This window comes from Microtus oregoni, unplaced genomic scaffold (assembly GCF_018167655.1).
Source record: "Microtus oregoni isolate MIOR12 unplaced genomic scaffold, Mior012 000032F_ref0000030, whole genome shotgun sequence".
NCBI lineage: Eukaryota > Metazoa > Chordata > Mammalia > Rodentia > Cricetidae > Microtus > Microtus oregoni.
The window spans coordinates 28401653-28429180 of NW_024543091.1; the positions used below are offsets into that span (position 1 = coordinate 28401653).

At 53.1% G+C, this 27528-nt stretch overlaps 1 protein-coding gene across 1 annotated transcript in view; it reads right to left on the bottom strand.

Moving 5' to 3' along the window:
• Window positions 1-3825: 3825 nt before the first annotated feature.
• Hcn4 (hyperpolarization activated cyclic nucleotide gated potassium channel 4) overlaps window positions 3826-27528 on the bottom strand; it is a 39822-nt gene continuing 16119 nt past the window's right edge. The window contains exons 2-8 of the mRNA XM_041679340.1: window positions 21811-22234; window positions 12128-12289; window positions 10125-10343; window positions 6969-7115; window positions 6594-6834; window positions 5597-5761; window positions 3826-5474 (exon numbers count right to left, since the gene is read on the bottom strand). Of these exons, the coding sequence (XP_041535274.1) occupies window positions 4018-5474; window positions 5597-5761; window positions 6594-6834; window positions 6969-7115; window positions 10125-10343; window positions 12128-12289; window positions 21811-22234 (2815 nt within the window). The 3' untranslated portion in view covers window positions 3826-4017. The remainder of the gene's footprint in view (window positions 5475-5596; window positions 5762-6593; window positions 6835-6968; window positions 7116-10124; window positions 10344-12127; window positions 12290-21810; window positions 22235-27528) is intronic.

The following is a 27528-nucleotide window of genomic DNA, read 5'->3' on the forward strand; positions in this document are numbered from 1 at the left end:
CCACTGAGGTTCAAGGGAGCCTTGTGCCTTCTTACCTTTCTGAGCGCCAGAAGAAAAGTAACTGTCCCATGAGGCTAAAGCTGTGGGAGAGGTGGAATCTCTAGATGTGGGGAGGAAGGAGCGTTTTATTGACTCTTTATATCTGTTAGTTCAGGATAACAGGAGAACAAAACAACCGCCATGTTCACTGTGGGTTTTAATTCTATACAGACCATCACTCTATATTATAATTGTCTGCACCCAGGACCAGACTTCCTCCCCCCTGCCTCTGCTGAGCACATGGGCAAGGCCTGAGTCTCCTGGGTGAGTAAGCTTCCAGCTCCGTCCACTCTGGCTGAGGGGCATCTGGTGAGCAGCAGTTCTGAGCCTCCCACCCCTTTTCCCGTGGCTTAGTTATAGAGGCTCCATCTGACTTTAGAGTTGGCGGGAGAATAAAATGAGACAACAGGAAACACCCAGCGCTTGGCATACAGTAGGCAGTTACTAATTGCCCCCTGTGAAGTCTAGGAACAAAACAGTTAACTGGTGTAGCCACCCACTTCGAGTTTGATTAGGACCTGTCTCTAATCCCACCTCATCCCACTACACCTGCAAAGGCTTCCTCTGGCCCCAGAGGTCACTGTGGTCCAGCCTAAGTTGCCTCCACAGCAGCTGAATATAGCCCCGCCTATGCCATGCCAGTGGGGTCCCTAGAGGAAGCACTGCCACATAGCCACAGGGGGCAGTTGTCATGGGGACGCTGGGCCTGCTGAGTTGTCTGCTTAGCAACAGGACTCCCAGGTCTGTCACCACGGAAACAGCCTAGGCAAGCAGTGATGGGGAACAACTGGCCAGGTTCCCTGCTCTTTCCGGAGGATTTCCCCCTCCTTAGGCAGACAGGATGGTATTCCCCCAGCAACCAGGAACCTGAAAACTGGTCTTCCGATCCCAGACACCTGCCCTATCTGTCATGGCCCACAGGCCTTCAGGTGTCCTCTGCAGCCAAGCGTTAGGTAGAAAGGTAGTGTGTGAGGTAGAAGTTGGTGCTATACCACCTCCAAGCTCCAGGTCTGCCCTTGGGGTGCTGGAGCCCCACATCTGTACTGGGTCACCTCCGGCCCACACGCGCCCTCCCTCTTGCAGCAAGAGGCCATGCCCCTGTTCAGCATCTAGGTGGATGGAGTTCATGTGTCCATGTACTGGCCTCCTCCTCCTTCACAGAGACTGTGGAGCCCTGGCAGAGGCTGGGAGGAGGACCTACGCCAGGGTCCCCATCTCTACTTCCCCCTAAACTAGTGACATTGGAATAAACTCTCACCCTCCTCAAGGGCCACCAAAGGTTGTACATGGGTGCACACTTGTCTGTAGTCAGGCCTCATACTCCCACGCACACTTCTGCATGCAACTCAACTCCACGCTTCTGGTGGGGGGCAGGTCCATGCATGTGCACCCATAGGCGCTCAAGAGGCAGTGTCCCACACCCTCTCTGGAAACTCCAGGTCTCCCTGTGAACCTTACCACCCCCATCTCTGACCCCAAAATAAGTCAGCATTTGCTGGAATTTTTTTATTTAAATAAAATATACAAGACGGTGTGTTTAACCGTTAGTTTTCTGTTTTAAAAGTGGAAGATTTGAAAATTGCTTGTAGAGGTTGGGGGGTAGAAGGTCCTGCTGACTGGACTTGGCCTCTCCGTAGTCACCAAGGAGTTGGCCAGTGGTCAGAGCGTTTATAAAATGCATGTGTGGGTAGAGAAGAGTGGCTAGGCCAGGCCTGATGACAAGGGACTCCTCACTCCTCATATCCCAGGCTCTCCATCTCCTCTCCTATGTCCTAGGATGGGATACAGGTTTGGGTGGAGTCCTGCTGGTTCCTTGAGCCGCCTTCCTTGAAGGCAGGATACAGAACTCAGGTCTGAGAACTGCCGGGGTCTGGGGAAGCTTCTCTGGTCCCCGTATAGACTAGGGCTCTGCTGATTTCCTAGGGCCTTCATCCCTTCTCCCCTAAATTATTGCATTTCACACCCTACAGACCATAAGAAAGGGGTTCCCTGGGGGCATCCCAGGACCAAACCTGCTCATGCCACCATTCTGGCCAGTGCATGGGGACCATGGGCATGGTAGAATCAGCCCTCCTCATATTGGGCCTCAAAGCCCTACCAGCTTAAACCCATAGACAGGGTCCTGCTGGAGAAGCTGATCAAACCTCAGGAGACATCAGAGTTGCTCTCATGTCTCTGGAGTCTGCTCAGGCTGCTTGGTGCCTTCGAAGCCAAACCCACACACCAGTTTGACCTGTCATCCAAGGCCCTCCTCTGGTCCCCAGCCTGAATTTCCCACCCACCCCCCATAGCCCAGCTCCACAACTCCACATCACTACAATAGCCTCCCCCCATGCACTCCCTGTTCCTCCTCCTTACTTACTCTCCCACTCTTCCTATAGCTCAAGGCCTGGCTCAAGCCCACCACTGGCCATGCAACTTCCTGGGGCCGTGACGGAGGCCCAGCCACCTCCCGAGTCCTGAGATTTTAAGTCTTGGAGCCGTCAGCTGAAGTTCCCTGGGCTCTCGCCATAGTTCACTGGAGCAATGAGCTAAGTTTATGGGGGACAGGGTGGCGAAGAAACGTGATTTATTGAGCACCTACTCTGCTGTGTGCCAGGCACTGGGTTGGGCATGTCGTGCCTTTTTTCTTATCTGGTTCTCACTGGTCATTGTGAGGAGGCTCCATAGTTGTTCTTATTTCACTAACGAGGGAACAGAAAGGTCAGATAACTTGCCCAGAGCCACACAGCTAAGAAGTGGCAGAGCTAGGATTCGTATTGATGCCTGACTGCCACCAAGTTCCCATCTCTTCCTTCTGTACTTTGCTTAGGGACCAAAAACAAGGACTCTATGGAACACTGTTTTCTGTACAGGAGTACAGGCTTTAGCCTTAGGGAAGTGATGTGCAGCTCAGCCCAGCCCAGCTCTGCCGCTCCTGGCTATGTGTGTCTGGAAAAGTGACCACCCCCTCGACCTCAGTTTCCTCACCTGTGAAATGGGAAAAATCAAAGTATCCACCTCACAGCCTGCGGGTAAGCGTAACCAGTGCTTGGCACAGAACAGACTCAATAAACAGAAGCTCCCCTCACCTCCCATTGCACAGCTGGAGAAACTGAGGGCCACGGAGGTGAGACAGGTGTGCTTGAGGCCCTGGGAGGTGAAAGGCTCAGCCTGGGGTCTTCCCCTTCCGTGGGACTAGAGGTGGGACAACAACTGGGTTGCAGCCCAGAGATAGGGAAGGAGGGTCTGCTGCACGGTTCCAGGGGTTCCCTTCCCTGAGGGCTGGGAGGGAGAACTCCCCCCAGAGCCTGCAGTGCCCAGCCTGCGGGCCACAGCAGATCGCTGATGTAAGGTGATCCGGGTGTCCTGGCAACATGGGGTTAAACTAGACTGCACACGCAAGTGCGCACGTGGGAGCCGATATCTACACAGCTCTACAGAGCACTACATAGCTATACATAGACACATCTTACATACATATACATATTCATATACATATCTTGCTACGTTTACAGTAGAAAAAAAATGCACGGCCCTTAAGGGCCCTGTGTGTCCCAGGGACTCTGGCACAGGAGGTTCCTGAGAACACACCCTAGGGCAGCTCCAGCAGAGTGGGCTCCAAGTTCACAGCCAAGGGACTGATGAGCTCTTGTTCTAAAGAACAATACAATGACAGGTCTGTGCTGGGACCCCGAACATGGGTCACCCCACCCCTGCCTGGCCCCCAGAGACCCTGCCTACCTCCCTTTGGCTGTTTCCTTTGGGCCTTGCTGCTCCCCTCCCTCCCTCCCTCTAATGCTGAGTATTAAAATAGTCTATAAAAGCAAGTGACCAAAAATCTATAGCTCTAAGAATACCTGGTTATTTTCTGCTGTCTTTTTGTTTTTCTGGGGTATTTTTTTTAAATGGTTATTATTGTTATTGGTATATCTCCTAATCACAGTTAAACCTGAAGGAAGAAAGGAGGGAGAAAAAAGAAGGGGGGGAGGGTCCACCTCATAGGTTAGACGGCAGTTTGGAGCGCACTGGCTCAGACCTAGCCCCAGGTTCCCTCTGGGGTGCGGCAGTCAGCGGAGGCCCTCCAGAAGAGGCGGCTCTTGCCCCGAACAAAGAAAGTGGGGGTGGCAAAGAACCTGAGGATGTCTTCCGAGGCAAAGTGACATGCTGGCCTGGGATGGCACCATAGGGCCTTCCAGGAGGCCCAAGGCCCCCACTGCTCCCGGTGCCACCCGCAGCTCTGGGGAAGAGTGGGAAGGCAGCCACTGACTCCCCTGAGGAGTGAGGGGAGGCCCTGCGGAGAGTCTGCGCCCCATCCTGGGGGAGGGCTGGCTGGGAGGCTGAGATGAGCTTCAGGTCCTGTGTGAGGCGGCCCGGAGTGAGGGGCGATGTACCCCTGCGTTGTGGGACCTGGGGAGGTGGAGGGCTGGATGCCGGTGGCAGGAGCAGGGAACCATGGGAGCCAGAGGCCCGGGGTGGGGCACTTGGGAAAGTTCTTGGGGGGCCCGGGCTATGACCTGGAGGGCTGATGCCTCCTCGGGGGGTAAAGGCTACTGGAGAAGCACCCCCAGAGGCGCCTGCCATGAAGGATGGCCGTTCAGGCCGTGAGGGTGTCTCTGGTGTACTTGGTGGACCCGCTGCCAGACCTGGGGATAACTCTCCAGGAGGCTGGCCCAGCTGCCCAGGGCTGGACGATGGTGACCTAGAGGAGGGTGGAGGCGGCAAGAAGTGCTCCAGGAGTCCCAGGCCTCCTCGGGCCCCAGGCAGCGGGGGTGGCGGCTGGGCAGCCTGTGGGGAACGAGTGCCTGGCTGCAATGGGGTGAGCAGCGGGGAGTCAGACGATGACAGGGAGCCACCTAGCGCCTTGTGAAAGTGGCCGAACCCAGCTGTGGGGGCAGCAGCTGCAGAGGTGGATGGTGTGGGGGCTGGTGGGGAACCGCAGGCCCCTGGAGGCGGGGAAGAGCTAGAGGAGGGCAAGAGAGGGCTCAATCCAGGAGGTGCGGAGAATCCAGCCAACTGTTGGATGTGGAAGGAAGATGAAGACGGCGTATCCACCTGTGATGGGCTGCTGGCTGGCGAAGCGGAGCCCAGCGCAGAAGGAATCAGGGACTGCAGCCTCCTTGGGTGTCTCGGTGTCTGTCCAGCCCCTAGGTTGCCTAGTCCAGATCCCGGAGGGGGCCGGAAGATGGCGGCGGGCAGGCGAGGGTGGTGTGTGAGCGCTATGGCCACCGATGTAGTAGCAGCAGCAGCCTGCAGCGGCGCCTGGATCAGTGGGGTCCATATGACGGGCGTGGGGGTTGGGGTGGCTGAGGCAGCCGCCTGGACTCGGTGAGCGCAGTGGGCCATCTCTCGGTCATGCCGCACGATTTGCTGGATGATCTCGTTCTCCTGGTAGTTGAAGACGCCTGAGTTGAGATCGTGCTGCACCTTATGGAGGAGGATGGAGTTCTTCTTGCCTGAGCCACAGAACAAGAGCAGACACTCAGGCCACCGCAGGGGGCGTGGGGGAGGAGAGTGGAATGCAGAGTATGTGCTCGCTTGCTTCCCTGCCCTCCCACCTGCACATCCTGCCCCTCACCTATGCGGTCCAAGCGATCCAGTGCAACAGTCTCAAAGGCCCTTCGCATCATGGGATATTCCTCCAGCACCTCATTAAAGTTGTCCACGCTCAGGGAGTAGAGGCGGCAGTAAGTATCCGCCCTCACACTGGCTGTGCGCCGGCCTCGGGTCAGCAAGCAAATCTCTGCGGGGATAGCAGGACTCAGGGTTACTTAGACACAGAATATCCATGCCACCCAGAGCTGCGCCATCCCGACCTTGGTCCCCATTACTCGGTACAGTGAGCTCACAAAGCTGTCTGCTAGGTTGTAGCCATACTAGGTACCAGCCCAGCCTCCACCTAATAGATGTCGGGCTGTTTCTATCTCTGGGGCAACCCCTCTTCAACGCCAGTGCCCACTCCATATTCCTGTGATGAGATCCCCACAAGACGACCTGGTACTTAGAAGTGGGGCTCTGGGAGGGGATCCGTGCCCTTGCAGACGAGGTTAGAGAGGAGCAGGTCAAATGGCTCAGCAGTATGGCACTTGGTCAAGTCTGATGATGTGAATTGGATGCCCAGGACCCACGTGGTGGAAGAGGAAACATGGCTGCCCCAAGTTGTCCCTAACCTCCTAACCCCCTAACCAAGGTGTCATGGTTGTGAGTGTGGGTGGGTATGGGTGGTGTATGCAGGCTCATGCATGCACACCGATATAATAGAAGAGGCCAGGAAAACAGCACACATGTTCTTTCTGCCATCTGAGACACAAGAAAGCAATAGTGTATCACTAAGAGAACCCTCCATGGAACCCACCAGGCCAGCACCCTGGCCTGTGACTCAGAGCTGAGAAACCAAGTTCTATGGTGTGTAAGCCACCAGCCTTATGTACTTTCGTATAGCATGTCTCACAGACAGATGATACCCACGTCCAGGCTGTGGCCACGAAGGGCCCTCCATGCTTATGATCTCAGGGAATCCCTCCAGCTTAACTTCTAGTCACGATTGTCCTCCTGGGGGCCCCTGGCAGCCTCACCTCCAAAATAGGAGCCGTCAGCCAGCTTGGTCTCCTTGTTGCCCTTAGTGAGCACACTGACAACGCCGTGCTGGATGAAGTACATCTTCTTGCCAATGGTGCCTTCGCGGATGATGTAATCCCCAGGCTGGAAGACCTCAAAGCGCAACTTGGTCAGCATGGACGTCACAAAGTTGGGGTCTGCATTGGCAAACAGTGGCATGGAGGCCACCAGCTTTCGGCAGTTAAAGTTGATGATCTCCTGCTCCACAGATGGCACAGGTTGGGATACAGAAAGGAAGAGGTGAGGAAACTGTATGCCAGCATGGCCTGGCATGTGTGCGCGCACACACACACACACACACACACACCCCGCCCAGGCTGTCCGCAGCTCACCTCTCGTAGTGGCTCACTCAGTTCACCCAGGATGCTTTCCTCATCAAACATCTTGCCCTGGTAGCGGTGTTCATAGTAGTCATGGATGCGCTGCCGCGTGTCGGGTGGGAGCTTGTGGAAGGACATGTACTGCTCCACCTGCTTATACTAGAGGCAGAACAGAACCGGGCATCACTTCCCAGCACCCCAGGCTAGTGGTGAGAAACTTTCTTAGCCAACTTTGGCTCATTGTAATGTAATTACATTGTACCCACAATAATGGCCCTGACTCTGTGGGGTGATGGAGGTGGGGAGAGTGTCGGAAACTATGAAGGTAAGTGGGAGCAGGGACTGTCCACAGACCAGGAGAGTCACCAACTCCGGACGAGAAGGCGCCCACTCCTGCCAGGAGTGGCAACAGGCCCAGTGACAGGAAGTACACACTGCACGGGGCAGAGCACAAGACAGGGAAGTGACAGCTGACCCTTTGCGAGGCGTGTCTGTAGATAACGCCTCAGCTGAGACCTTCAGTCTTTTTTGGTTTTGCTTTTTGTTTTTGTTTTGTTTGTTTGATTTTGTTTTTCAAGACAAGGTTTCTCTGTGTTGCAGCCCTCGCTGCCCTGGAACTCATTCTGGAGACCAGGCTGGCCTTGAAATCACAGAGATCTGCCTGCCTTTGCCTCCCAAATGCTGGGTTTAAAGGTGTGTGCCACCACCGCCTGGCTGAATCTTTTTTTTTTTTTTTTTAAGGCAGCTCCAGTCCAGAGGGACACAGGCCTGGCAGGGCAGTAGCTTCCTGACCAGCCATTGTGATGCAGGCAGCCTGTACATTTGGAGCTGTGTTTTAGAGAATTACATCTCAACAAACAGAGGAACATCAGGCAGGAGGGAGAAGGCTGTTGAAATAGCCCAGGGAAGAGCTGGGGGGCAGGGGATCAGAGAGGTAAGACATTTGAGATGACTTCCTGGGTAAACAGGAAGGCTCGATGAGCCAGGAACCCAGAATAAAATAAGGGCGATTCTCGAAGAAGTCACAAGCAGCTTCTTCACTCTGGCCGTGGGGTAGCAGACCACAATGTCATTTCTACACAAATCCCTGCTATGTATACCACAGGCTGGGCCCTGAGCTGACTACAGACTGATTCTCACCTAAGCTTGGCCTGAGTCCTGTGCCCTGACTCCGATCTCTCCCCATTAGTGCTCTCCTGGAACACTGCTTCTTCCACCTCCTCCACACCACTGCCTATGCACCTCATGACCACTGGCCTATAATTCTCTCTTGCTTCCTCCTTCTGCCTCCTCAGACAAGCTTTCCTACTGTCTTCTGGCCTGAGCTTTTCTCTTAACATCCTAGGACCTGGACCTCCACACCTGAGTGAATGCCATCTGTCAGTCACCCTTCCAGGGGACAGCAGCCAAGGCAGACCAGCAGGATCAATGGATCCTGAGGTTTGCCGTGTGCTAAACACAGTGGACGAGAGTTGGATCCTGCCCTTAAGGAGCCAGAGCAGGGACAGGGTAGATGCAGCATCACCACACAGCTGTATGTGATTATTTAGTTATGGGAGGCAAAATGGGGTGTAGAGGGTGCCATGGGGTCACATGACAGACTGGGACTAAGTGGGTCACAGAAAGTTAAGTTCAAGATAAGACATGGAGAAGGCAGGTGAAGGAAAGGAAGAGATATTCTGTTGTTAGAGCCTTATCTAGGCCTGAGGCAGGAGCACCTACGGAGACCAAGAGTGTGGGAGACCCAGTATGAATTGAGCTGAACATTAGCTGAATTGTGGCCAGTAAGTGCAAGGTGAAAATACCTGTCTAGGAGCAACGGGAAACCTTCACAAGAAGTGTTACACAAGGAACGATTCTGTGTGTGTGTGTGTGTGTGTGTGTGTGTGTGTGTGTGTGTGTGTGTACATAGGAAGAGCTGGTATAGAGTCCAGCCTCGCTTCATATAGGCTGGACTCGAAGTCCCTGTGAGGCTAAGGATGGCCTTGGAACATCTGATCACCTTGCCTTTACCTCCCGAGAGCCAGAGTTACCACACATACCAACACACCCAGTTTATACAGTGCAAGGATCAAAGCCAGGTCTTTGTGTATGCTAGGCAAGCACTCTACCAACTGAGCTATATCCCTAGTCTGGTCTGGAAATGTTGATCCTCCTGCCTCAGCCTCCTGTGTTACAGGCATATGCACGGGAGTGAAGAGAAGTTGCTATTCAGTTTGTGAATGTTGAATTGCCTATTCTGTATGAATACAGTGCTAACTGGCTTAGCCCTCACAGACTCCAGGGCAGATCTTCTCATACAGCCCTGTTTTGCACAGAGAGAAGTGACAGAACCACACACGGAGTTGTCAGAGGAGAAGCTAAGGGGACCGAGGCTAACTAAATCAGGCCATAGTCCTCAGTCACTACAGTCACGACATGGCTATAGTGACCTAGAGAGAAAGGGAAGCAGGGAAGCAGGGCTTTCAAGTGACCATCAGGCAGTGCCACCAAACCTGGCTGATGGCTCCTGCCTAGGGTCTGAGCTCCTGAGGTCTGTTAGTCAAATGAGCAGAATGGAGGTTTGGTATAGCAGGGAAAGTAGGTGGGACTGCCCTGATTTTACACATGATGAGGGTGAGTGGTCCATGGATCACCCAGGAAACGCAAGGGGAGAATAAAATGGGCTGGTTGTGCACCTGGGTCCCCCTGCATACAGATGACTGTGGCCTGTGAGACTAGCATGATAGAACCTAACACCTAAGAAGGCTCAACAGGATCAGAACACTTAGGGTCCTGTGGTGACAGGTGAGAGGAGAAGCCAGGTGGAGGCAGCAGTCCCGGAGACCAAGTGAGAAGTCAAGGAGTGGGAGCCCTGTCGGTTGCTGTCAAGTGTGGCTTGAAGGCCTGACTAGATTTAGCAATAATGATGGCACTGGTCCCTCCGAGTAAAGAGACAAACCACCCACCCCCACCCCCACTGCAGCAGAGAGGAAGGAAGGCTGTGCCCAGAGCAGAAGGTTTAAGTCAGGGACCAACAAGGTTCTCATCCAGGAAGACTCTCCAATACAGTATTGACAGTTTGTAGGCCTGGGCGCCAGCTTGCTGGCCATGTGTGCTTCCTCTTGCGCAGGTTCAGTAAGCAGGTCCTCCTGAGAAAGCCCTGGGTGGACACAATGCTCAGCTTACCTTCTCCTGGTACTGGCGCCGGGAGGAGTCCAGAGACTGGATGAGGGCAGTGGCATGACCGATGAACATGGCATAGCAGGTGGCACCTACGATCATGCTGAGCATGGTGAGCCAGACGTCAGACATGCCTACGGGCGCCTGCCGTCCATACCCGATGCACAGCATGTGGCTCATGGCCTTGAAGAGGGCATAGGAATACTGCTTCCCCCAGGAGTTATTCTGCAGACAGAGCACAGGAGGACAGAATGGACGGGGCTGGGTAGAGAGAAGGCCTGGGCTGGTAGCAGGGAAGGCCCTTCTTGCTGGCACCTACAAGATTCCTTGCCAACCTTCAGGCATAGGGCTCCCCAGTGTTGCTGTCTGTGATGAACAGGAAAGCTGGTACTGAAAACCCAGGGTGGCAGTGAGGAGAAGAACCAAGGCCTTTCTATTACAGCAGGGTGGGGAGGGGCAAACAATGATCACACAGGAAGTTGTATTAAGGGGGTGAGCCAGCTGGCCCTGGTCTGACCTCAGTGGCAAGGGAGAGGAAGGCTAAATTCTTCTGGTTGGGTGACATATGGCCCCGGGCTGAGCTACCCTGCTGTCTTCCCTCACCGAGTAGCTTCATCCCCTATCCCTAAACAGCTGCCAAATGAAGCCCATTTCCCCACTGACCTCAATTATAAAGCCAGCGATGTTTCCCCTGGGGGGCACGGCTCTGCAGGAGCTGACATCACTGTCCTCATTTTGGGTGAGCAGCAGTTGGGGCTTCCTGTCGCTCTCAGAACCCTGCCCTCATCTGCCCAGGGCTAAGGCCCCTAATTCTCCTGCCACTGGCCCTGAAGGTGGACTCTCCTGAGTCCACAGTGTGTGGGCCGGGAGGAGGGAGATGGGAGGGAGTCTTGGCTATTTTCATCCGCGAAGCCAGTCGGTGTCTGAAGGAAGGCTCCTTGTGGGAGCACTGGGCTCACTAAAGGCATGTGTGGGCCTGTTACCCTCACACACACAGAAGAAATGCCCCCATAAGAGGGACCACTAGATGAACTCTGTCCCTGGCCCTTTCCCCACTAGAGCCTGGAGGGTCGGTAGAGCTGCTCCCCAGGGATGGAAGACGCCTGGGCCCTTGCCTTGAGGATTAGGGGCAGCCCCCAACTGTCTCCTGTCAGGGCTTCTGGCCACACTGCTGAGCCTCTGGGAACAAGGGAAATTCAACCCATCTGGCTGATTCCCTTACACTTAGCTCATCAAAAGGCTGTTTTGTAAAGGTCTGTTTGATGCCGAAGATGCCTTGGGGTCTCTTTCACCTCTTTCAAAGCCAGTTTTTCATCCCCTAGGGCCCTGGGGATTTGCTTTCAGACCACACCAGACTAACTAGGAGGAGAGGCAGGGGGTTCACTAGAGACAGAAAAATACCCATAGGGAGCCCTTCTTGGGGACCCTTCCTATTTGAATCTGGGGGCTCTGTCGTATGGCTTTTGAAAGCCCATGTCCAATTCTCTCACCCACTCACAATGTTGGAGAGGGTCATTCTCCATCCTGCCCATTAGCCATGCTCAGTACTGCACAGGTGGCTGGGAAGTGGGTCTATTCAGGGGGTTGGAGCATTCGGGCTATGCAGGAAGTGGCTGTATGCAAGCCTGGAGTCTGTGCTGCTAACAGAGCCCTCGTGGCCTTTGGGTTTTCTCAGCTCAGCTTCTAGGGAGCATGGTTAGGGAGGCAGGAGCCATCAGCTCAGTTCGGTCACACTCCCACAACTCAGGGTAGTCCAAATCTTAGTCTCCTTGGGTAAAGCCAGACCAGCTGTTAAAGCGCATGACTGAAATGGGAAAAGTTAGAAGACGGCAAGAACAATCCACAGCCAAGATCGCTGTGGATGGCTGCTTGTGTCAGGAGGGGCAGCTCAAAGGGAAAAGAACAGAGGGTCCCACCCCCATGCTGGGATTCAGGAGTGGCACAGCCTCTCTGTCCATCCCTGCCTAGGGATGAGGAGACTCCACGCCCAGAGAAAGGAGTGTACTCACCACCATGCCGTTGATGGACACCCAGCAGTCATGGGGGAAGTCCTGCAGCATGGGCACCAGGAACTGCAGGCAGCCGTCCCAGTGGCAGAGCAGGAGCATCATGCCAATGAGGTTCACGATGCGCACCACAGCACTGGCCAAGTCATAGGTCATGTGGAAGATCTGCAGAGGCAAGCCACAGCCAAGACAATAAGCGGTTAGAGTGTGTGTGTGTGTGTGTGTGTGTGTGTGTGCGCGCGCGCGCGCGCAGGCCGGGGCTGGGTAGGGAAGATGATATGTAAGGCCCGGAAGAGCCAAGCCGGAGGGTGCCGTGGTGACACTCCAGGCATCCATGCAGATACAGATATTCTCCCGTGGGAGGCGCAGCTCTCCAGGACAAAATGTGGGCAGAGAGGCCACCTCATCAGCTTGCTGAGGGCCTGTGGACACCAGGGACAAACCACGTAGCCTGAGGCATGCTTTGAACCATGTTCTGGAGTCAGGCCCTAGACATGAGTGCTCCCTAAATCTGTTACTGGAATATCAGGGCCCAGTCCTGGGAACCCACAGGCTCCATGTTCAGATAGGTTTGACCCCAGACCTAGTTCTGACCCAGTTCCTAGCTGTGAAACCTTAAGGAAGTCCCAGGGTCTCTTTAATCATATTTCCTCACACGGAAAATGGTGAGAAAAAAATCATGACTGAGTGGTTGTCAAAAGAATTAAATTATACATATGAAATACTTAGTACTGAGTTTTGAAGTATTCTATAAATCACAAGCCACTATGAGACAATGTTATTAATAATTAATTTTCATGATTAGTTCTTACGCAGTAGTAGTACTGCTGTTTCTTACACTTGAATCAGTAACCACAGTGCCTCCACCCCAGCCCACGGCAGCCTGTCCACCTCCATGTGTGGCTCTTTGTGCCAAGCTGCAGTGCGGCAGGGTCTGGCCATGACGGGTGCATTGTAGCCTCTCTTGTCCCACCTCTTCCTCCAAAGCAGCCATACACCAATGTACGGCAGAGACTTGAGCTTGTCAGGGACCCCAAGGTTACAGGGCTGGGAGAGGATGGAGAGAGGTTAGGAAGTCTGCAGAAGGTCTGGCCTTGCCTCTAGTCTGGGAGACGCTGGGGGCCCTCCAGCTATCTGTCCCTAGTCCTGACCCCTCCATACTATCCCTAGAAAAATGCATTCCTCCTGGGGTGGCTTTGGGTACAAATTATAAACCTGTAGATGCCATTGAAGACCCAAGCCCATTCCAGAAGGGGAATCTTAGGTCCGGAGTCAGACTCTAGTATTTCAGTTCTCAGTCTGAGGACCCTAAGGCACTAACAGCAGAGACAGTGGCCACGGCAGGCAGGGCAGCAGCCTCAAGGGTGTGTATGAGCTGGGACCCACAGAGGCAGACTTGTCCCTAATGCAGCACAACAGAATTCCATAAACCATAGATCTTCACAGCTGAATTGGGCTGTTAATCAGTTTGTTCTCTGGCCCCACTCTCATAGACCCTACCAGCACAACGCCCTGAGAAAGAGCCAGGCTTAAAGCTAGAACTGCCAGAAAAACCACACCAGGGGCTGGGGAGATGGCTTTGAAGACCTTAATTTGATCCCCAGAACCCACATTAAAAACCTAGGTGGTTGCATGCTCTTGTAATCCCAGCACTGAAAAGGCAGAGGAGTGGGATCCCTGGGGCTCACGGGCCAGTCAGCTTAGTCTACTTGGTGAGGTTAGACTAGGGAGAGACTTTGTCCCACTAACAAGAAAAATGACACTAAGAAATCACACACACACACACACACACACACACACACACACACACACACACACACGAGGGAACCATATCAGAGCATGGCTCAACTAGTTCCTCTTTTTGGACAGTCCCATGGCAAATGACTTGAGGTCAAGGGAGTGTACAGGCACAGGGCGGCACCTTGGGAGCACAGATCTCACAGGCTCCAGAAGTTAGCTTTGAACTGTTTAGCTAGGGGATGCTAGCTTCCAATACCACACCCTCCCCCTCAAGCGCTGCATGGTCTAGAAAGAATTCCAGTGAGCCTTCCAGGTGTTTTCCTGCAGGCCGAGATCCCTCTAGAGTGAGGAGCTCGTAGGACGATCTCAAGGCTGTGCCTTCAGAAGAACTCTTGACTATTACTCCCTGTCTCTAGGAGGCCACTGTGTGTTAGTCAGTACCCAAGAAAAGCCCCTTCCTTATGGGGGCGGGGGCAGGGAGGAAGCTCCCCCCTGCCCACCTAAGCTCAGAGTCAATCACACACAGGAAAAGAGATCTGGGAACATGGAAATCCAGCAATAGAGGAGGCTGAGTGGGGCCCAAAGGTCAGAGAAGTCAGAGGCTGTGACTACCAGCACAGCTCCTGCTTCCTCCCACACCTGGTTTATCAGGGCAGCACAATTCTGTGGAGTGTTCCTTGGCTATGGACTGTATTAGAGGGGACCTGTCTAGCTATACCCTATATAGAATCTCACTGTCGAAGGGACTCCCCATGGTGTATTTCCGCTGTCCATCACAAGAGACCTCCAAAGGAGAGCTACAATGCACCTCCTCACTGGAGAAAGGGCAACTTCCTTCTGTTCTCCCCTCTGCCCCAGAGATGCCCTATTTTTGTTGGTTATGTCTAGGACACATGAATAGACAAGAGTGACAGATTGGATTGCGTGCCCAGCTGTTTCCTTGTCTATCTGCACACGGACACATCCAAAGCCTCTTCTTCCCTGGCTGCACAGGCCAGCAACATAAACAGGACCTTCAGGCTCCTCTTCCTGCAGAGACATCTCCAAGTGTCTACTGTGCGGCCATCAAACAGGGACAATCTGCACACTGTGTGGGGCTCCATCCCCCCAGCCCATTCTCCACCAAGCAACTAGATTTAGCTCTTCAAGATGAGCAATGTTTTCATTGTTTTTTCCTTCTGGTTTTGATTTTGGTTTGAGTGACAGAACATGAATTTGGGTAAGTAGGGAGATGAGGAGCAGCTGGGGGAGGGGAAAGAATATGATCAAAACATGTTATATAAAAAACAAGATTTAAATATAAGCAGGATGTGTCACCTTTGACTTGAAGCTCTTCAGTGACTCTGTCGGTATTTCAAATCACACGCCGCCTGCTGACCATAGCTTCAGCATCCTGGGACCCAGCTACTTCCCTACCTCATCTCCTCTGCTCTGCCCCTGGCCCTTTGCCTTTGGCTATGGTGGCCTCCCTCAGGTCCTTGAATGCCCGCCCCAGCCAGTTCTTGCTGGGCCACAGGGATTCAGTGTCACGTCTGCCATCCCATCTGCCCATGCCCTTCTGGCTCCTCACCCTTCTACTCTTACCGCATCCACAGAAAGGTCTCCCATGCTGCTATGTGAAGTAGACAGTGGCCCTCTCTTCCTGCCCTTCCCAGGACTCTCCCCTGACTGATTTCATCTGTGGCATTGTCTCTATCTAAAAGGAGACTTATTAACTGATATACAAAACGAACCACACCCCCCTCTGGCTTTTGTATCTGTATTCCTCCATGAAATGCACACAAAACATCTGTTGGTTGCCTGCATGCATGCATGTGTGCTTAAATGAATGAACAGATACCATATGGAAGCCAAAGGAAGCCTCAGGCCCGGCTGCAAAGTATCTCAGACTGTCGCAGCCCACAGTTCCTGCTCTTTCTCCAAATCACTCTGGGTCATAAAGACAGAAGCATCAGGATGGACACGTTTCACGCAGCCTCCTCTCCGCACCCTCGATACTTTATTTTAGGGGGCTGAATGTACCACAGTGCACATGCGTGGATGTCAGAGGACAGCCTTCACCTTGTTGAGACAGGATCTCTTGTTCGCTGCTGTTGACACCAGGTTAGCTGGCCTGCATGCTTCCATGGACACTTGGCCCCTCAGCTAGCTGTAGGAACACTGGGATGGCAAGGGTGAGCAACAGCTTCCGGCTTTATGTGGGTCCTGAGGTCTGAACTCGGGTGCCCAGACTCACACAGCAGGTGCTTTGGCCCTGAGCCACATCCCAGCCCCACTCCCCTGCGCTTTCTTCATAACCAACCTTCTTCAAAGATAAAGCCTGTCTAGTTTCGCCCTCATCACAGTCTCCACCGTTACTATGGCATAGAGCACGTGGCGGAGTCTTGGGAACCGAGAGGCGCTTAAAGACAGGTGAAGAAGACAGTGACAGTGATGGAGCTGAAGATAAGCAGGTACCAGCCAGTACATACACGGCTGTCCAAAGGGCCGTGGCAGCCTAGGCAGAGCAGCTCAAACAGCCTGCTTCGGCCTCTTCAGAAAGAATAACGGTGTCTTGTCTTCCAGGTGGACAGGGAGCCTGGGGCAGCACTGTACGGCACCGAGTGAGGAAGGGTGTGGATGCTGAGGTGACCGGGACGTAGGGGAGAAGTGTGTGACCTCAGAACCAGGTGAAGCAGAATGCCCATGTGTGAGCTGCCTCACTGGACAGCACCCAGGATATGGTTGCCAAGGAGAGGCTGGCCATTGCTGAAAGAAGTTGTTCTGCGCCGGGTCCCCACGGCAGGCTGGGGCCACATGCCACCTGCCAGTCAGCTGCACGGGGCAAATATTTGCTTTGCTCTTTATATTTCATTAAGGCGTCCCTATTACAACGTTGGCCCTGACTAGGGGGTTGAGCATTTTTCCTTCTAGGCTGCTGGAGACTCACCAGGCAGGTGGCACGTGAACTCACCCTCTGCCTGCCAGGCACTCTGGGAACCTGTGCCCACTCCTGCAATTTTTCAGCTCGACTGGTGGCAACATGTATTCCATGTCCTAGCACGCCCCCTCGGGACCTCGGTTTCCCTGCCTGTGGAACAGGCCTCTAACTGCCAGCTCCTATACCCAAAGCTATCTTGGGCAGTAGCTAAAATAATGGCCAATGGTGGCACACAGTAGGTACTCTACATATGTTGATTCCTTTCCTTTCGTCTCTTGCCCAGCCCTTCTTCAACAGAGCTACTTCCTCAATGTAGATCAGATCTCAGATGATGGGGTCAGGCTGCCATGGATTTTCCAGTCAGGCCTCTTCTTGGACCTGGCTGAGTTTTTCTAGAGACTCATTTTCTCCTGAAGGAAATAAACAAGCACCTACTGGCATCTGAGGAACAACCATCCACATGAAGGACCAGCCAAGATCCAAGAGAGGCCAGTATATGGATGTCTGGCCTGGAGCTCTGGGCTGAGGGTCACAGTGGGGGCCCACGATGACATAGCAGGTAGGGCCAGCTCCAGTCCTTCAGGGCTGCTTCCCACAGAGATGTCAACCATTAGAATCTGAGAGAGATGGCGAACTTGAGTCCTACAGGAAGGGGGTCTCCTTGGCCTGGCTTCCTACTCCTAGCCCCCAACCTGCCAGGTTTCTGAGAAAGGCGGCTTCTGGGATGGGTCTCTCGGCATGCTGAGGCTTGCAGTGGAACATCCGAAGGGGGGCGACCACGGTTTCTAACAATAGCCTGCGTGCCTGCGACAAGCTCACACCTCAGAGGGAGGGGAGAGGCTGGCTGGAAGAGGCTCTGAGGGAGGCTGCTGACCTAGATCGCTAGGGACAGAGGAAGCTTGTGCCCAGCCTAAGCTACTCTGCCCACCCTGCTATCAAGTCTAGAGAAAACTCCAGCAAAACTGGGCTGGGCTGGCTGGGGTACTCAGAGAAGGCCAGGAGATCAGGCACCTGGAGACTCTACATTTTCACCAGGGAGCCTTGGGCAAGCAGACTCCTCAGCCCCACCCTAGAGTTTCCTCCTTCAGGGCCTGTCAGTCACAATCAGGCCCTTGGGGTCAGCTAACACCACTTTCCCCAAAAAAGACAGCCATGGCCTGAACACCCCAGCCTCAGTAAACACCAATGCACTCCTGGTTCCTTAGAAACTCAACCCTGCCCCCAAAAGGGTAGGGATTTGAGGAGGAGATAGGACAGGATTTTGTCTACATCCCCACCTGTCCTATCCCCTAGCTCTTACGTAGATATGGGGTCAGAGGGTCTTCCTGATGCCACTGTCCAGCAAGCTGAGGCTGGGAGACGCCTGGAGAGAAGAGTGGGCTACGAGGGACCCAGAGGTGGGGTTTCTTAGGCCAGCTGGGAAACCCTACTCTAATCCCAGGGGAGCCCTTGGCTGGGCTGAGTACAGGCAGAAACCAGCTCAAAGCAGTTTCCTTCTAAGCTGCAGAAGAGCTAAGGGCGTGAGTGCAGAGTCGGGAGCCATCCTGCTGGCCACCTGGGATCTCCTTCCTGCCCACACCATGCGGGAGCAGCGTTCAGTTCAGGGCCTCGGGCTTTCTGGGACCTCTGTCATCCCCAGGGAAGACCTAGGACTGTAGCCTGCCCAGTGAGGTCTGGATAACCCAGAGGGCAGCCAGGCCGGAGGGGTAATGGGGACAGCAGCCCTGGGCCTGAGTTCCTATAGCCTAGGGTGCAGGGACAGTGCAGGTTTTTCTCTGTCCCAGGGGCAGCTAGCCCAGCCACAGGCAACTCTATCAAGTCCCACCAGGCAAGGAGGGAGGTTGACCCCAGGGGTGATGGGACCTGGTGACCCAAACCAATGCCAACAAAAGGAAAGGGCTGCTACTCCTGAGTTTAGCCATGAGCCTGGGGAGGGAGAAGGGAAGGAGTGAGCTCTGGGTCTGAAGGGTTCACCTGGGTCCTGTCTTTCCACAAGGAGAGAAGCCTGCCAGGTCACGTTGAGAAAAATACCACCCTCCTTTCTTTCACAGACACTCACGGTGGGTCAGCTCAGCAGTCCCTCTGTGTAACTGGCTGTCCCGTGGGAACTTCAGATATAGCCCATTATGCACCACAGCCTTTATCCCCCATGACCCACCCCTCTTCTGGTATTCACTATTACAGCTGAGTACCCAGGGCCCTGCTGCCCAGGACAAAACACACAGGCAGATGCTGCAAGACCCGTTCAGACCAAATGGGACCCAGGCACCCGTCATGGTTGCTCCCTGCTAACAGAGGGGATGTTACTAGATCACAGGTCATGGACCAGGAGACAGGGACCCATGGGCATAAAAACTACCTGTAGGGCAGGGGGACCTTTCAATTACCAGTTTCTTCTCCTGGAATACGAGGGTGACGAACTCTGCCATTTGCCTTGCTCACTATAACTAAGACTGGTGCCAAGGGATATTTGCTAAGAAGTTCTCTATGAAAACTTCATGAAAAAGCCTCCAAAAAAACCAGATATTACTTATACTCACTTTATAGGTAGAGAAAAATGAGGTTGAGAGATGCAAGGTGGTACCAAGGTCACAGAGCCAAGCAATGTGTGTGTGTTGGATTTGAAAGCCCTCAAGTATTGTTACACCAGGCAGGGACAACTGTTGCAGGAGCTCCTTCTGCTCCTTCAGTCAATAGCCACTGAGATACCAGCTCATTGGGGTGCGGTTTCTCTCCCTTTAAAAAAGCGGCCACTTCCCTCTCCTCTCCCTCTTGCTTCCTGCTCCGCTTCCGGCAACTAGACTCCCTTCCTGATTGCGCAGAGGGCTGTTGTCTGGGACAGTGATCTGTAAGTTTTTTCCCCTTTAAAAAATAACCATTCTATTCATCATAATTCCAAACTGGTGTGGGATTGTTTGTGACTTACACCTTTGCCTTCAGACAACCACACTGCTGGGAGCCAAGAGAGCTAACTGGATCCAGCCTCATTTCTGCCTGTGGGCCGCTTTGTGACCTTGGTTCAGTCATTGCCTCTCTTCGTCAGCAGGAATCATGCAAATTTTCCAAGCCCAAGAGAATTTCTGCTGCGGAGAGCTGCCAAGCTGGTGTAGGCACTTCTTCCACAGCACGTGTGTTCATGACGCCTCTGACCTGAATCTGCCGTCAGCCGCAGGGCTGGAGGGCAGGGACATCGGAACCTGATCGTGGGCTTTCAGCCCAGCCAAGCACGGGTTCTGAAGACAGGGAGGCCCGCGGGGAGAGACACCTTGGCAATGAGATTGCTTAGCACAGCCTAATCCGCACGCCAAGGTGAGTGTCTCATGCAGCATATCCCGCACCCAACACACACACCTGAGAAAGCTCCCAGCCAGGCCTGATCGCTATCATCCAACAAAATGGGGAGCCTGTGTCGGTAGTGTTTGTCAACTTGGCACAAGCAGGAGTCACCCGAGAGGAGGAATCTCAGTAGAGAATGTCCTCATCCGTGTGGCCTGCAGGCTAGCCTTTGGGAGCATTCTCTTAATGGAAGAGTGATGTGGGGAGAACCAGCCCACTGTGGTCAAGGGCTGGGCAGGTGGTCCTCGGGTGTCTAAGAAAGCAAACTGAGCAAGCCCTGCGGAGCAAGCTGGTAAGTAAGCAGTGTTCTTCTGTGACCTCCCCCAGGTTCTGTCATGAGCTCCTGCCCTGACTTCCTTCATGGTGGGGCTTTAAGATGAAATAAACCCTTTTCTCTCTAAGTTACTTTAGGTCACGGTGTTTATAACAACAGAAAGCCAACTAGGATGGTAGCAAATCCAGTCCCCAACACCCAGCAAAGTCACCGGCATCTCTTTTCCCATGCCTTAGCCCTTCTCTTTGCCTTATATGGACCAGCGCTCCAGCTCGGAGTGAGTTGAGGATCTCCAGAATGGTGTAGACCCGTCAAATTCATCTGAGGTTTTCCTAAATTTAGTTTCTGTAACCAGAGCCCTCAGACTCTTGAATTTCCTTACAGTTTTATACACAGGACTCCCATGCCCCGGGGACTTTTGGCTCCGAAGCCAGAACCTGTGTGGAATCTGGAAACTGTTTCAGCTGTGGGCACAAGACCTTGGAATACCCAGGACCACTGACTCCCCAGCAAGAGAATGTAAACATCCCAGTTCCCTTTCCTGACTAGGACAAGTCCAGGGTGTGGTGTGCACTGTGCCAGCACTCCCCACGGGTCTTTGGCGTCTCCCCTCACTTGACATCCCATTTTCCTGGCCCTCTTGCCCTTTTTTCCTTGCCGTGTTTTCCTAAAGATGCCTCCCCTCCCCCTACAATATCACTTTCATGAAAATCCCCATCTTGGAGAACATTCTAAAAGAACCCAATCTAAAATACTTGTCAACAAAATCTGTACCCCCCACAAATCCAGATTTCTGCATTTAACATAACTCTGTAGCATCAACAACCCAGTCCCATTCTGACATAGCATGTGTATGAGTGTCTACAGGTATCTGTGTGGTGCCCTTTGTGATCGTCAGGACTTAAATGAGACACAATCTGGAAAGTGCTTTGTATAGAAATAGGCTAGGAAGTCCTGAAGCTTGCTTGCTTTCATGCTTTTTGGAACAGGCATGCCGTCTATAGCCACGCAAGCCATCTCCAATTCTCAGATGCTGGGAGCAGTGAGACCCCACATCCTGAATTTTTTGTAATCCCCTGATCTGAGTGCCTACAGCTGCTCTGAGCACGAGACCTTCAGGAGTTTCTGATGGCAGGAGAGAGGTTTCTGGTGGACTTGGCTATCTCTCTATAATCTGCCCCTGAACACAATAAAGGGGGCATTCTTGGGGAATTCAAGGATGACCCGTGTCGCTGTCTCTCTGTCTGTGTGTCTGTGTATTTTAACCTCCTGCCCCTTGCCCTAAGCGAACTGGGTGCCAGCGCATAGAGCGCAGACACAGGGGCGTGGTGCGCGGCACTCAGAGAGCACCCACTGGCTCTGCTTTGTTGGCAGGAACCTAGCCTTGCTGCAGAGAGGTTCTGTCCAACGACTCACCTCTTCCCACTGATGGATATACCGAATGAGGCGGGAAAGCCGCAAGAGGCGCAGGAGGCTGAGGATCTTGGTGAAGCGGACGATGCGCAGAGCCCTCGCGGTCTTGTAGACCTCAGAGTCGATGCGAGTCTCCACGATAAGGAAGATGTAGTCCACAGGGATGGAGGAGATGAAATCCACCACGAACCAGCTCTTCAAGTACTTCATCTTAATCCGCTGTGGGTCAAGGATGATTTCTGTGTTGTCCTCCACCACGATCCCCGTGCGGAAGTTGAGGACCAAGTCAATGAGGAAGAATGTGTCCGACACCACGTTGAAGACGATCCAGGGTGTAGTGTTCTCATCCTTGAAGAAGGTGATGCCCACAGGAATGATGATCAGATTTCCCACCATCAGCAACAGCATCGTCAGGTCCCAGTAAAATCTGCCCAGAGAAACAAGGGGTCAGTCACCCTGAAAGAGAGGATGAGCTACAGAGTAGAAAGGAAACTTGTGGGAAAGCATGTGGGGAAGAGTCTGGGGGTTCTGAGGCACTTGGGGACACAGGTATGTGAGCATCAGGGCAAGGGTGGAGGTTGCAAACACGGGGCACGGCACAGACAGAGGTTCTTGGTGACCCAGGATACCCCCATCTTCCAGTGAGGTCCCCAGGTGTCCCATCTTCCCCCATTCAGCCCACCCCAAAGAGTCAAGCTGAAAAACAAGCCAAACAATGACCTCAGAGGACAAATAGGAGACTACTTCTTAGTGACAGAAGAAACTGACATCATCTTCCCCAGGCTCAGGCTAGTCTGAGGTTCCCCGAGGTTTAGCTATGGCTGAGACTGCCTGTCAGACAGCCATGCCACAGAGCGTGACCAGAGACCAGGGGATGTCCACTCGCCCAGCAGGTGCCTGGGAAGCAGAAGCTTGACTTCCAGCTTGATTCTGTCACTGTTATTCTATATGATACCCAGCAGGTCCAAGCTCCTCAGTTTAGGCCTCTGTTTCCTCACTGTACAGTCCTGTAATCGTGACCTAACTTCTCTCACCTCGGCTCTAGAGCGTCCCTCTTCATCAGAAAAATGCCTTTCCCATCTCTCTGCCCAGTTTGCACATGGATACGGGGGTGTTACCCAGCAGCCATACACCTCCGCACACTTCATACACACAGCGCATCCACCAGCGAGCTGTGGGTCCAACTTCAGCTTCTATGGGGCGTTCTTGATCTGGGTACACTCTGCCCAGTCACACACGAGTCACTCAAAGACAGCTGCATATACTCATTAAAGTCACATCTAGGTATCCCCATTCACACATGCACACAGCATGAAAGCACCCATACACACACACACACACACACACAGAGAGAGAGAGAGAGAGAGAGAGAGAGAGAGAGAGAGAGAGAGAACGAGAGAGAGAGAGAGAGAGAGAGAGAGAACCATCATTCCTTTTCATTTAATCTCCTGGGGAAAACAAACAAACAAAAATACTGTGGCATAGAGGAGCCACTTAGGGCCATGTGGCCCTTCGTACACAAATCTAATAATATACCCAGGCTAGAGGAGTTTCTAAAATTAACAGATTGGGTGCAGAGCGGCTGGGAATGCTGACTCCAGCAGGCCTGCCACTCCGGCGGATTTCTACACCCCCCCCCCCAGCTCTAGTTCCCTCAATTACAGACCAAATTCAAGACAGTAATTAACGGGAGAATGTTTGCATTTAGTGGTCTTCATAAAACTAAATTGCATGAGACGAAACCACCCATTTCCTTACATTCTGAATGTTTCAATCTTTAGTTTCCAGGTGCTCCAGATATTTCTGGCTGATCTGGGCTGGGGTCGGGATAGTGGTTCTTCCTTCTCCCATCCCAGAGCATCCCAGAAGCTATGTGAGGGGCAAATCAGCCTGTTGGAAGGGCTAGGTTTCTAGGGCTAGCCAACCCTGCATCTGCTCCTGCCTCTGTTTTTCTCATCTGTTCAGACTCTCATTGACGCACACACCACACCAGCAAAACTTGCCAGAAGAACCAAATAAACTGAGACCAGGAAAATGCTCTGACACATGCCACCTATTATTAAGTGGGTAAATAAATGATTTCTGTCAATCCACTGGCAGGAAAGATATGAGAGGTGGAAGATGGACCCTCCAGAGACTAGCTGGAGCAAAATTTCTACTGGAAGTAGGGCCAGAGGGGAACCTGTAATAAACGGGAGAACCAGTGGCAGAAGCCAGGGACCACAGCACCTGACTGATCAGATGACAGCATCTGTTTGCCTCTGCATCCAAATGTCTTGACTTGAGGGGACTCATGGTCCCCTTGGAGGAGTAGCCTTGGGGTCTAAGAAACCATCTGATGCAGCTGGGCATCTGAAGAGGTGGCTCTTGGTGACCATGACGGGAGAAACCGGGAAAGCGCTGCCGGAGAAGGTGAGAATATTCGGGCTCTGGGAACTGCCCTTGGCCTTGTAGACAGCGACTCTATGCCTTTGCCAGATGGTTGCACAAATCTCTGAATTGAGCCCAAAATTGTGTTCAGCACCATGGACAGTGTCCGTCACGCCTGCCAGCCCCAGTCTGCAGGTCCAGCCAGGGGAACTTGGCAACAGCCTCCCTGCTGGCATCTTCAGCAATCTCTTTACACCCCCAGTCTGGGTGGCCAGAAGTATCCTTCCCATGACTAGGGCTTTTTATTGGTGGCTCCTTGAAGACAGAATAGCCTTTATTTGTAAAGAGCCCCCAAACACTCCACAAAGATTGAGTACTTAACTTTGTGCTTTCCATGAATTGGGCCATCTAACTCTCACAATAGTACCACAGCTACCACTGTCTGTGTTCTGCAGATGATAACACAGGCTCAAAGAGAAGCATTTTCCCAGGGCCATACGGCTAATGAGGAGCAGAGGCAAGATTCAGAGAGGTCAATTAAACCAGAGTCTGGGCTGGGGGTTAGGCAGCTCTGTGGGGTGCAGGGGACAGATGAACCTTCCTTGAACTGAGTCAGGGTGGAGAGGGTCCTACCAAGGTACATGCATCCCGTGCCCCAGACGCAGAAGAAGAAAGGGTTGTTGGGGAAAATCTGAGAGGACTGAGCTTCCTGTTATCAGGGCTTCCTAAGGTCTGGCCTGGATGGGAGGACAGGGTTAAAAGTCACGTGGTCATTAGCTGAATGTCAGCCAGAAACAATTGTACCTATCCTTCAGAAGAGAAATCTAAAGTCGAAGGAGAGAGTAGCATTTTTGAAACCACAATATAGGTGCCCAATGTTCCCACAGCACACTGCTGCCCCCAGAACCACTCAGAAATAACATCACAATCCAAGACAGCCAACCATGGTAGCAGGTACCAGGCTGTGATAGGGAGGCAATAGGCAGTCAGACCAAGACACTGTGGGATTGGCACATGCCAGAATTAGAGGCCTGGGTCTCTGCGGCACTCACGTGCCTGCCCCCTCCAGTGAGAATGGGTCCTGGTCAGAAAGCAACAGCTGGGTTCTGGTCAGGTTCGGTGTTGGATTGTCTCCCTGGCCTTGGGCTTTGCCTCGCCTGGATAGATCAGGCAGATGGCTGGGAGTGGAGGTCCAGAAGCTGACACGGAGGGACCAGGACCCATGTGTAGAGTGACTGAGTAATAGCAGATAGACAAACAGCCCTTTGCCCTGGTGTCTGGATTACTTCACGGGGTGGCCTACCCCATGGGTATCCCATGGGGAGGAGCTACCCTCTATGGAGATGAGGGCAGGGAAGATGGCAGCTCCTGACTTTGAACTCAGAGACTCTGGGACTAGACAAATAACCCTCTCCTTCCATGTGGGCTGAAGAGAATGGCTTCCTGTAGTCTCATTTCACCACAAGCTCATGCTTGCCTGTGAGCAAATACGTAGGCAAACAGACACGTGTGTGTATGCACCACAGACTGCACATCTGCAAGCATGCGTACACACATATATGTGTTTTTGTAAACACTTGTCTGTGTCCTCATTTTGCTCACACCCACCTGCAGCCATACCCACTTGTACACAACTTTTGGCACAAATGATTATCCCCTAGGAATCCTGTCAGCCAGAAGAAAGAGAATGCCACCGTCTTGCCATTCAAATCTTTCCCATCATTCCATGTTCATCTGAGCTACCTCCTCTGGGCCTCTTTAACCTCTAACCCAAAGTCTCGGCCACCTTGAGACCTGGCCTCACCTCTTAGCAGGCAGCAGGCTTCTGAAGGGCAAGTCTTTGGTCCTGGGTCCCTGGATTCTGACTGTAGTCCTGGTCCTCTACCCTGTTAAGCAGCACCCCATCTCTTCGTGTTCCTGCGTGCAGATGGTCCCTGCTCCAGGCCCCTACCCTCCTTCCAGCACCAGACCTACCTTCCCACCTGCCTGCGCAATGTGCCCACCTGGAGGGCCAGCTGTCTCTACACCCAATGAGTACACAGCTGAACTCAGCATCCTCCTCCAAGCTGAAAGGTACAACCTGCGTATCTGTCACTGCACCCAAGGCTCACAATCTCTAGCAGCTCTCTACAGACCTCCCTTACCCTACCTGTCCTCACAGGTCCCTCGGAAGTTATCGGGTCTTCTCTGGCTTCTCCTATGTCTCAAAGCACCCTTTCTGCCCCAGATCTGAATCTCTGCACCCTTGCCCCTCCCTCTTACCTGGCCCCCACCCTCCATTCTTGCATTAACTTTCCAAGTCATGAGTAAGTGACCATTGACCCAAACCCTATGGGAACCTGTACTGCAGAAGAAGGCCCAAGCTCCTTAGCCTGACAGCCCAGCCACCCCTTCCCTCTTCTGACTCTTAGCTCCTTCACAGTAGCCAACAAGACCGTGGTCCTCCCCTCCAGGCTCCTTCTCATCCACAGTCTTGCTCCTCTGAAGCCACTAGCTTTTGAAGTCCTCTCCCTTGTCCAAGGCTCAATGTCTTCATCTTCATAAGGCTGGCCTGTGTTCCCTGCCTTGGGCTTCTATGTTAGCAGATTCCCCACCCCGCTGCCCCTTCATCCTCAACTTCTCCACCTACTCTCCTTGCTAGCCCTTCAACAAATCACAGAACCCAGAAGTCTTCAAGTCTCAGAAAAGTGACAGGAGCTGAGACAATCTCCTCCAATTGTGTACTGTCTGCCAGTTTTTCTGTTCAGCAAAGGAACTTCCCTGTGGCAACAGACAGTAAGATGTGGGACAGCAGTCAGGAGCTGTTAGGCACCTGCTACCTGCCAGGCACTAATCTGTTCGTGGGCTGTCTTCTTTAGTCCTCGCAAGACACTAAGATGCAGACACTGGTTATGCCCTTTTTACAGACAAGGAGACTGAGGCTCATCAGGCTGAGAACTTCACTATATATACAGTGGATCAAGGATTCAAGGGCAAACAGTGTGACTCCAGAATCCTGCCCTAACTACGCCACAGAAACAGGAGTTAGGCTGGTGGTATTTTATTACTCCCAAACTCTGCTCCCCTCCAATTCTTTACTGTACGCTCTTCCATGATTCCTTCCTCCTCAGCCTCTTCGTTTTCTTCTGACCCATCCACATTCTCCCCTTAACAAACCTAGACCATTACTCTCCAGCGAGACCCTCAAACCTCAAGGTCAGGGTGAGCCAGCATCCTCCCCTGCCTCCTGCTGTCACTACCTGCTTCTGGTAGAAATGTCTACCAGATCCTTTGGGCATCCTGTCATCTCTTGGCCACCCTCCAGCATTCATCTGCTACCCATGGGGACCATGGCAATCCCGGCATCTGGCT